Here is an 11409-nt window from a genome sequence, read left to right as displayed (position 1 = left end):
TTGCCTTTAAACCCAGGAGATGATTTTCACTCAAGAGAAATTAGTTTTGACAGTTTCCCTAAGCATTTGGTATGTACCATAAAGCAGGTTATAATTACAGATGAGCCAACCAGGTGGTGTTGGGATACTGATCTGGACTCTGGGCAATATTCAGGCTTTTGGGTTTGGACTGAGTGGCTCCGAAAGTGTTGGGAGCGTTCGGCCCCAAATGGTAGAAATCTCACAAGAGCAGCTGCACATCTGAACCAGCACAACAAACTGGGCTGCTTCTAGTTTGGGACCAGACTAGAACCAGAACCACGGGGATGGGATCAAAGCTGGGGAAATGTAAAAGGGCATTAGATTCATTCTCTCATTTCTCTCCAGATTGTAGCTCTTTCAAGTTTCCAGTGCACCTAACGTCTGTCTGCCTGTCCAAGCCAAACCCATAGCTCTGGTATTAGAGCCCCCATTTCTAGCTACGGAGCCCGATTCTCGGCTAGCAGTAATGGAGGACCTGGCTAACTGGTCTGAAAAGCTTCCCACGGGATTTGCTCCTGGGCCAGTTGCTGCTAGGATGCTCTTATTCTGAAGAGGGAGACCGTGGCGTGATGCTTGGCCATTTGTGCCACCTGAGACCAGGGAGGCGAGCAATCCACCGTGTGTGGGGATCGCCTCTTCCATGGGGTTTCCCCGGGCTTGCCTAGAAATGAGGCTCGTTATTATTGATTTATTATTGACTGAACGCCTCGCTGGAGGAGACACCGGCTGCCCTGCCGTCTGGACCAACGACAGGACTCAGAGCCCTGCTTGCGCCCTCGGGGAGATCCTGAGCTGAGTACCTGGGTCGGGGTCCCCGTTTGGACCCTGGGGCCGGGCTGCTGCGGGTCCCGGCCTGGCCACACGTGCAGCGGGCAGAGCGACCTGCCCCGAGCCAGGAGCCTCGCCGTGCCCCGCCGGCTCCTGCCGCTGCGGCGGCTCCACCCTCCTCCCGCTGGAGCTGGCCCCCGCGCGCCTGCCCTCCTGGGCCGCTGCCCGCAGGGCTTTGCTCGGCTCCTCTCTCGCTCTCGGATTAACTCGCCGGCGGAACCGCCGCGGATGTGCGAAGGCAGCGGGGCGCCGGCGCGGAGCCCGCCCGCCCGCCGCTCCCGGGGCCACGGAGTGCACGGGCAGCTGCGAGCACGCCGCGCCGCTCCGCCCCGGGTAAGGTCCCTCCACGCCGCTCCCTCGCCATTCACGTGCCGGCAGCCCGGGGCTGGGGCCGGGGGGGGAGCGTGCCACGAATCCTGGCCGCCTTGGAAGCCGGGAGTGTCTGTTGCATTTGAAACCCAGGGGGATTTTTTTTTTATTATTTTATTTTTTTGCCTTGGCTCTGGTTGGCGTTGGGGCAGATGACAGGTCTCTTGGGTTCTGCCTCTGCCCGGTCTCGCTACTAGAGAGAAGCAGCTGGGGAAGTTGTGTTGTTTTCACTCGAGATGACTTCGCAGCGGGGAGCCGAAGGGAGAGCCCCACTTTCTCTCCCTGCCCCCCCCCCCCTCCGCCCCATGCCCCTTCACAGCAAGTGACAGGAAGGAAGTAAAGTTTGCAAGCAACCTGCAGCAACAGTAACTTTCTCCACAAGTCTCCCAGTGCCACACAGCTGCCTGTGCTCAAGGTGCCTTTGATGTGTGTGCAGCAGCTTCTGGAAAGTGGACTGCAGCCTTCCCTTCCCCACCACCTCCCCTCCCACCACCACCTCAGCCCACACATGCGATTTGTTTAAGAAAAGTGATGAAATGAACAAGAAGTGATGAATTACAGGCGAGTTTCCCTAAAGAGAGATTGGAACAAGGAGCTTGGGGGAGCGGATCGCAGCCAGCACAGAAGCTTGCAAGGGGAAGAGATCTGTGTTGCCCTTTTTTTGCAACAGAAAGGAATTGATCTGGGGCTGGGGGCGCTGAATGTTTGGCTGGGTGTTAATGTATCTTAGCGGCGTTATGCAAAAGGCTCTATATGCTTGTATTTGACTTGCAATGCCGGCGTCTCTCTGGGATGCAAACCCTTGCACAGGATGAAAACAGGTTTGCTGCGAATCCTCCTATATGTTTTCCTTTTCAGATGTCAGAAAAGAGCATAATAACCACACAGTGCCACCAGGCACCTCATTACTGCGCACCCTTCGCCGTTCTTTGGAGATGTTAACAGAGATGAATCTTTTATGCAGCTGTCTTCTTGTATCCATAGCGGTGCTTTACAATTTGCACTTGATTGCAGCTCAATATGCTTTTTAAAAGCCGTTTCCCAAAGCGATGTAAAATAAACACAGATGGGAGAAGGGGAAAAAAGCAGTAAGGAAGCAGTGTGGTTGGGTTGTTATCTCCCCTCTCTCTCCTAATGTGATCATTTGCTCTAAAAAAAAAAAAAAAGAAAAGTGGGTCTTCAGTCTCAGAGGAGTTGCAAGAAGCGGATGAGATTGAGGACCGTTTTGTGGATCTTTGGTGGGGTGGGAGAAACATTTCCATCAGCGTCAGCTGCCTTATTGACTTTCTTGAATGTGTGTACTTAGTAAACCCTTCTGCCAATATCTCTTCTGCTCCTCTTTAAAGTATGTCCTGTTTCTTCCAACACCTTATAGGTCAGTCTTCTAGAATGCCCGAGGAAAATTCCCCAAGACGGAGTCCTCAGAATATCCCTTATCAGGACCTTCCTCATATGGTCAATACAGATGGACAATATCTTTTCTGCAGATATTGGAAACCAGCCACAACTCCAAGGTGAGCACTTTCAAATGATGCATTTGTTCTCAATAAATAAGCCTCCATTAATGTAACTTTATTATTATTTATAGATTATACAGCATCATAGGTGTTCGTGGTGCTTTACAGAACCAATAAAAAGGCATATCCCTGCCCCAGAGCGCTTCCAATGTAAAGATTAGATCCTATAACTGCTCAGTCTCCCGAGCAGGCTTTACTACTTGCATAAATGAGGACTACTTACTTGAGTAATGTTTTGGGAGATTTGTATTTACTTTCATTTCATGCTCAGTTGAACAGGGTGACATTTCAGTCGCCTTGGAAATATCATCCATATGATGCATTACAGCAATAGAGATATTTTTAAACAGATATCCCCAACTTTCAGAGATGTGTGACATACACAGGCTTTCGTTGCCCAGCCTTTGTCATTATTTTTAGTGTTAATAAATCAAACATTAGAGGTCTCATTCAGCTGTAACAGTGGTGCTATAAATCCCAGTGCAATGACAGGTTTTTACACACTATATGTAATTTACTTCTTACTAAATTTAGAGTTGGAAAATTACTTGGATGGATCTTCCACTTTAAATTGGCTGTGGTTTCAAAGCTGAACTCAGTGATGGAACGTGGACAAATAATCAGATAAAGAAATTTAAGTAATCTCTTATTTATTCATAGTCCTTTACTGTAATGGCTTCTGAGTTAGGTTATGTGCTTTTAAAAAGCATGAATTTGGTAGTGTGGTAGAAAATTGCCTGTGTATTTCTCTACTTATTTATGGTCTCACTTCTACCTGCCAGTCACAGTTACAAGATGCTGGCTTCATGTGTATGAATGCTAGCACTAGCTATACACATAGCTACATATGAAAATGCATCTGTTCTCCTATTGTTTGTCTTTTCTGCAGTCAAACGGGATAAGCTCTGTTTATTTTTACATTGCAGGGATAAAGATTTGTGGGAAATGTCTGCCCAAGGAATAGTGGGAAGTTAAACTTCTGCCCCAGCTGTCCAAATCCTTTGTCACGTTTCTGTTTCAGGATCAATCAGTGGGTCTTGCTGAGTAGTAGAAATGTGGCTGAGGTTACCTAGCCTTCTGCTTCAGCTCCCATAACCATTACCAAGCCAGACAGGAGTTATGTGGATGACACAAGTACTCCTGAAGTGCACATGTGGGAAAACCCAGTTTGCTGTCCTTGAAGCAACATCCACTGTTATCCTATCACCGGACAGGTGAACTTTTGGGGCCTGATCCAAAGCCCATTAAAGTCAGTCCCATTCATGTCAACAGTTTTAGGATCAGGCTATAGCACAACTGTCTTAGCTTATAATTACCTGGTCCAAGCAGCAACTCAAGCAGTTATTTCTAACCCCAGTGTGTCTTCCAAAAACCAGAAGGAAACTTTTTGGCATTGGTTTGTATATAGTTTTGGCACCAGCCTCAAGATTTCCTCTACAGAACAAATTCAGTAGCAAAACAAGCTTCTTCTGTGAAACCAGCCTGTCACGTATTATAATGCTAATTAATCATTAACTGCCCACAGTGTTCTTCACTCAGTTGTGGAACTGCATTCTCTTTTCATGTTTAATTTCTTAGAAAATTAGTGGGGAGCAGATGAGTCTTTGATCAAGAAATGAAAGGATGATGAAGTAGAAGTTAAAACTTGGTGTTTAATTCCTTGCACTAGCTCATCTTTTCAGGGCTCTGCACACCAAGCAGTTAATTGAGAGTGAGGTTGCCCTAGTTTTGTGACAACAAAGTAAACAGGATCAGTGCTGCTCATTTACAAGTGGTTCTTACGTGTGTGGGGGGGGGATGTTTATTTTTAGCTTTGCTTTGTGTGTATGAGAGAGTGTAAGTAACTGAATAACAATTTAGTACCTAGATCCTACAGTCATGAATGCTCTTGAAATGTTTAGATCGAAAGAACAACAGAAAATACATTTATCTCTCTCTTCAAAAGTATCCAAGAGTTTTTCTCTTTTATATGCTGAAGCTCAGTCACTTTCATCCAACTTTAAACATTCAATGAAAATGAGATCAGGAGACCACAGGGAAGGTTTACAGGCCCGTTATGAATGCATTCTGTTTCAAATATTGATGAGGGCAACTATTGCAATTATTATTTTAGCTACAATAAATGCAGTGTTATTCAACTGCTGACTTGCTTTGGGAACCTTAATATTAACATGTGCTGCTGTAATGCTCAAACAGGACCTTTCATTGATCAAATCCCAGCTAAGGGCTTTAGATAGCTGCAGGTGTCCAAAGGTTAGCGTTGACTTGCGTTCCACTGGTAGAGAATGTATTACCCTTGGCCCCTTCCCAGGGGAAAGAAACAGGAAATTTGCCAAAGGTAAAATAAAATTAAATCCACTGGCCTGGGGCCATGCTCTAAATATGGCTAAATACCCCTGAGAACAGGGCCAGGTGACAGCTACTACTCCTTCCAAAGTGCCCATCTTTTACTCCTAGGAAATAGGCATGTTAAGGTGGGTAACAGCTGCAGTGGACTAAAGGGCTGCAGCTTTGTGTCAAATGATTTGTCAGGAAAATGGGGCGTTTATAGGATCTCTTGCTTTGTGGATAGAAATATATAAGGCCTGGTCCTGTATGGCGCTGAGCATCCACAGATCCCCTTGGCCCATACTCGTGCACAGGGAATCTTTGGTACAAATGAATGTAGGGAACCACAAAGGCCAAGGATATAGAGAGTGAACCCCCATCCCCACTGAGAGATCCTCAGCCAGGATTTCTGGCTGTTGTTGAGAAGAAAGATTTAGGGAGTTACCTCATATGAAGCAAAGGCACTCTGGTGCCACAGTGATGGGTATGGGATAGATAGATTAGATAAAAATAGGGCTAGGGAAGGAAGGTGGTGGTCTTTTCCTCTCACTCCTTTAGGGTGGGATGTTATTCCCAATGTGGGAGCCTTGGAGTGGGTGTTTTGTTCTACTCAGCCTTCTTTGCAGACAGCAAGGCAGGTGCATTTGGGTAACACCTGTAAGTTGTTCAACTTGTTGAACCTGTTTTATTGTAAATGAAGCTTTTGCATTGAAAGTGTAATTCAGAGGCCAAATTAACACCTAAGGAAATACGGGGGAAAGGGTAGGGACATGCTAGTGTGGAATCCAATGACTGACTCATTCATCATAAAAAGAAAAGGAGTACTTGTGGCACCTTAGAGACTAACCAATTTATTTGAGCATAAGCTTTCGTGAGCCTCAGCTCATTTCATCGGATGCATTCCAACGAAAGCTTATGCTCAAATAAATAGGTTAGTCTCTAAGGTGCCACAAGTCCTCCTTTTCTTTTTTGCGAATACAGACTAACACGGCTGCTACTCTGAAATCATTCATCATAGTGATGCAATAGGCATATCTTGTATAGCATGACAATGGTTAACTCTTTTGCATCAGGTGCTAACCAACGCATTGAAAGCTATAACTGCACTGTGGCAGAGCACGTTCAGGACAGTTCAGCAGTGTTTGGAGTATCAGCTAGTCATTAATACCAGGACAGATTCACTTCTGCCTACATGCAGGACATCGTGCAACTAAGGGAATCCTATCTTAGGCCTTGTCTACGCTATGGGCTAAATCGGCGCTGCTGCGATTGTTGCAGCGGGCGTCGATTTAGCAGGTCTGGTGCAGACACAGTAAGTCAAGGGGAGAGCACTCTCCCGTAGACTTAATTAATCCATCTCAATGAGAGACAGAAGCTGTGTCAATGGGAGAGCGTCTCCCGTAGACATAGCGCAGCACAGACACCGTAATTTACGTAGCTTAAGCAGCGTAACTCAGATTGACTTACACCACTAGTGTAGACAAAGCCTTAGTTAAAAAGTAGTGCTTACAGTAAAAAAAACCATAGCATTAAGTCCCCGACTGGCTGTTTGAATAGAAATGAAGGCAAGGAGTTAAGAAACCCATGTTCTGTGCCCAGCATTCACGGATGTGTGGGCTTGAGCTAGTCCTATAAGCTGACACTTTGAAAAGCATCCACAGCAGAGGTGGGCAACCGCAGCCACCGGGAGCTGCCGGGGGCTGTGCCTGCGGACAGTCAACGTCAGCAAAATGTCTCGCGGCCCACAACCAGATTACCCGGATGGGCCACATGCGGCCCGTGGGCTGCAGGTTGCCCACCACTGAGCCACAGGTTTTGGACGCCATCCTGTTTGCGTGGACAAACTTGAGACAAGTTGGGCTTTCAGGGTGCCTGTAGTGCCCATCGACTTCAGATGGAGGTAAGTGTGCTCAGCACGTCTAAAAAAATCAACTCCCGCGCTTGTCAGGTCAGGCACCCCAAGCCTGAGACACCCAATGGCAGAGGACACTTTTGAAAATGTGGATCTTGTACTTCTCAATGCCTCAGGCTATGTCTACATTTAAACGGCTGTAGCTGCACCGCTGTCGTGTTTCAACATAAACTCTCATTACATGGGAGAGGTTCCTCCGTCACTGTAGGTAATCCAGCTGCCTGAGAGGCAGAAGCTAGGTGGATGGAAGAATTCTTCTGTCGACTTAGTGCTGCCTGCACCCGGGGTTAGGTCAGCTTAACTATCTAACTCAGGAGTGTGCATTTTTCACACCCCGCAGTGATGTAGCTGGGTCCACTTAACTTTTTAGTGTAGACCTGGCCTCAGCTTCCACATCAGTAGAATGGAAATAATAATCTGTCTAGCTATCTAGTTGCTTATATGGCCCGCATGAAGCTTATCCACCTTTGTGAAGTGCCTTCCAATCTACAGCTGAAAAGAGTTAAATTACTATTAAAAATAACATTTTAGAAATACAACAAAACTATTTTTGCATTTAATGTTTCTAGAGCCTTTATCCTTTGTAAAATCCCTTTAATTCTTTCCAGTTTAACAGCACCAAAGGACCAACCGAATGTTAAAAATAAATCCCTCTCCCTCTTGGGCCTTGCCCCTGTGGTGTAGAAATCCAAGCAGGTTTTATTTTGAATGGAGCCTTAAATCATTACATATTGCTTGCTGATTTTGGCAGTTCATTACCAGAATTTCTATAGCATGTCCAGAGAAACAACACAGCTCACAGCAAGGCCAAGTAATATGGTTTAATGAAACTTTCAGGCACTTACAAAATGAATAAATCAGCAACTAACCAGAGGGGGGGAAAAAAATAAAAGGAAGAATGTGACAGGGTGTATAGACCCCGAGGGTGCATAAAAGTCAATTATTTTTTTAATCAGATTTTTTTTATTTAAGTTGGATTTTTTTGATAAAATGCTTTTTGAGGAAAAAATCTATCTAAAGATAGTTTTAATTGAGATACATTATAGCTCAAAGATACCTCAACATGGAATAGGGATTATAAATTCTAATTCTATAGTATGAGACAATGTATTCATGTAAATTTAAGAAAAGTTTTGTAAATGAGTTCCAATAGTTCATGGATTAGGCACCCAATTTTATGGGGTTCTAGGGACTTCTGTATAGATTTAGGTTAATCTTTCTATCTACCCAATGGGACTCAGTGCTCAGTCTAGAAGATACCATCAGAGATGCTTAGTTTTGCAGTTCTCAAACTGTGGATTTGTGTCTCCAGAGATAACATGCTTGTTAACAGCAAAATTGGTTGTGGTTTTTTTAAAAAAGGTTTGTTTTTAACTAAAATAGTTAAATGAAATATTTTTTTTAAAAGAACAATTTTAACAAAAAGAAACCTGATTTTAAAAAACTTGAATGTTTAAATTCAAAAATTCATATGCTTGTTTTGTTAAAATATTCTGTGTTTGCTGTTGAAGAAAAAAATCCAGAATACAGAACGTTGTTGTTTTAGTTAAATAAAACCATTTACATGTCTGTCTGGTGATGTTCTCCTCCTAATACAGCATGGCAAGAAAATCCTCCAAATATTAATGATTAACCTGTTGAATTGGAGATAGTTCACCTCCCAATGACTTCATAAATATCTGCTTCAATTACCTTTGGTCAATGAAATAACCAAACAATAATTGATTTTCTGATATAGCTGTAAAACTAAGTTTTCAAAATAAATCACTTTAAAAATGTATAGTATATACCTTCTAAAAATGAAACCTACATCTATCTCAGAGTTGTGAAGAATATGTATTAAGGTTATAACAACCAACAAGAATGTACTTTTATGTAGAAAACCATGATTAAATCGAGTCTTCCTGACTAGTGATTTAAATCATGATTTAAATCAAATCCACCCTGATGGACCCCCACACTGATGAGGAAGGTGCAGGGAAAGCTTCTTGTGTGGTGATAGCCCGGCCTCTCCAGCCTTTTCAATCATGTACTGGTTATTTCCAAATTCGCACTGTGTTCGCCATGCCCTTTGTACTGTACAATTTTCTAATGATGCTGTTTGAGCTGTATGGGGTGGAGGCGACCTTTCGGAGGTTAATGGATCAGATGCTCCTTCCACATGGGTGATAAGCAGGGCCATCCTTATCCATACTCAAAGCACACAGCTGCGTAGGGCGCAGCTGCGTGCTGCTCCAGCCCCTGCTCCGGCTCTTCCCCAGGCCCCAGCCCCGGCCCCTGTTCTTCACCAGCCCCGCCTCTTCCCGCCCCTGCTCTGGCCCAGCCCTGCCCCCACTCCTCTGAGGACTCCAGAAGTGGTCAGGCCTGCACTCACCGATAAGTAGAGCGACCTGGCCCCAGCCTGCTCCGCTCCCCTGGCTCCCAGCCGCGCCGCCGGTGAGTGCTGGGGGGCGGGTCCCCCCAAGCCTGGGAGCCAGGGGAGCAGAGCAGCCTGGAGCCCCAGGCCTCCGTGGGCGGGAGCTGGGGGGGCTGTGTAGGGCCCCAGGCCTCCGTGGGGTACGGGGCTGACCACTTCCTGTGGGAAGTTGAGTGACCCGGCCCAGGCTGCTCCGCGGGCCAGGCTGCTCCATTCCCCTGGCTCCCAGGCTTCGGGGGAGAGGGGAACCGCCCCCCAGCACTCGCTGGTGGCTGGGAGCCAGGGGAGCAGAGCAGGCTGGGGCCAAGTCACTGCACTTCCCGCAGGAAGTGGCCAGCTCCCTCCCTCCCTCCCCCTCCCGGAGGCCTGGGGCCAGGCCCCCCTGCTCCCACTCTTGGAGGCCTGGGGCCCCACACAGCCCCCCCCCGGGGGGCTGTGTAGGGCACCAAAATAGCTAGGGACAGCCCTGGAGGTAAGCTGCAGCTTATTTGGACGATGTAGTCATATATAGCCCAGACCTCCACCATGTTACTCCAGCACTGCAGTAGATTGCCTGATCACTAATCCGGTTAAGAGCAAATCTGGAAATAAAATAACCAGGTACCTGGGCTGTACGGTGGGAGGCACACACACTTGTGGACAGGGTGCAGGCTTTGACCAACTACTCGATACCCACACCTAAAAAGCAAGTTAGACAATTTTCAGGGTTGGCTGGATACTCCAGATGCTTTGTCCCTAATTTTGCCACCGTTGCAGCCCCACATACATCCGTGACAAGAGACAAGAAACCACAGAAAGTGCAGTTGTTAGAAAATTGTGATGCAACCTTTAAAATGTTGAAAGAGACGTTGGTCATGATCCCGCGCTCTTCAACCCAGACTTCTCGAAGGAAGAATCATGAGAATCATACATTGGAACCTCTACAGCCGTACCAGTTCCAGGTGCCTCGTCAGCCAGGCAAAGTTCTAGTAATGCCAGTTTCTTTTCTCGGAGCACGGACGCTACAATGCACAAGGAAGGCAAACCCACCCGAGAAGGCAACACACCTGTGTCATTTTTGTGGGGAGGGTATGTGACAGGGTGCCTCGCCATGCTAATGAGGCAGGCGCCAGAAAGGCTGGGGGGTTGCGGGGGCAATAGTCCTGCCTCTCCAGCCCTGTCAATCACTTACAGTAGGGAGCAGACCTTTAAAAAGGAGGAGACTGCAAGTCATCTAGGCTGGGGAGAGATCTCCCTGAGTAGGCAATGGGAGGAGCAACACCTGAAGCCACAGGGGGAGCTCCGATCCAGGAGATTGCCACCCAGAGCCCTACAGGGAATGCCGCAAACTCCCAGGGTACAGTCTGTGACAGGGAAAAGGATTCACCTATCTGGCCAGAAGGGCTCCTAGAAAACCGCTACGCAGACAGTTCTGAAGTCAGAAGGTACTGCTGACCTTTTCCCCTTTGAGGAAGAAGTTATACTCTGGTGTGTTGGAATATTTATTTTCCTGTTGATCCCCCACTGGAAGGGACATAAGAAGGCCTGCAAAGGGCGGGGTCTCCCTTGCTAAGACTAAAAAGCAGGGCCTCAATGTAAGCCACTCAGTGTAGCTAACTAGGCATAGCCAGGGTCTCCCACATCTGGGAGAAAAACCTAAGGGGCCTCGTGTACAAACAGATTCCTCATTTTTACAATGGCAGAGTTCGTTCTTAGAAGTCAGGTAAAAACCAACTAGGCACCTTTGTTTTATTCTTTGCTTCTTAAAGGAGGTGGTGGCCTGACTGCTAAAGACGTCCAAACTAGTCACTTTTCAAAGAAGCTAATTCCCGTCATTCACTTTGGGGAAGGGTTTTGTTTCTACAGATGGGGTGGGAGAAACTTTACTAAGCTGAAGTATGTGAGGGCCAAATTCATTCCTGGTGTAAGCTGACGGATGTCAATACAGTTGCACCTGAGATGAACTCAGCTCACTTTACTGTACATCAGTGGTTTTCAGCCTGTGGTCTGCGGACCCCTGGGGTTCTGCAGACTATAGC

The 11409-nt window shown here is 46.6% G+C and overlaps 1 protein-coding gene across 4 annotated transcripts in view; it reads left to right on the top strand.

Annotated features, from left to right (window-relative positions):
- Positions 1 to 955: 955 nt before the first annotated feature.
- MGLL (monoglyceride lipase) overlaps positions 956 to 11409 on the top strand; it is an 84994-nt gene continuing 74540 nt past the window's right edge. Inside the window, exons 1-2 of one of the 4 annotated variants that reach the window (XM_077821161.1) lie at positions 956 to 1182; positions 2594 to 2732. In XM_077821161.1, the coding sequence (XP_077677287.1) occupies positions 2608 to 2732 (125 nt within the window). In that variant the 5' untranslated portion in view covers positions 956 to 1182; positions 2594 to 2607. Of the gene's footprint in view, positions 1183 to 1274; positions 1780 to 1818; positions 2040 to 2441; positions 2485 to 2593; positions 2733 to 11409 lie in introns of those variants that run through there. The other 3 variants (XM_077821162.1, XM_077821160.1, XM_077821163.1) reach the window with 3 other exon arrangements.

Source organism: Eretmochelys imbricata, chromosome 7 (genome assembly GCF_965152235.1).
Source record: "Eretmochelys imbricata isolate rEreImb1 chromosome 7, rEreImb1.hap1, whole genome shotgun sequence".
Classification (NCBI taxonomy): Eukaryota; Metazoa; Chordata; order Testudines; family Cheloniidae; genus Eretmochelys; species Eretmochelys imbricata.
This window is presented reverse-complemented; position numbering and strand designations above follow the sequence as displayed.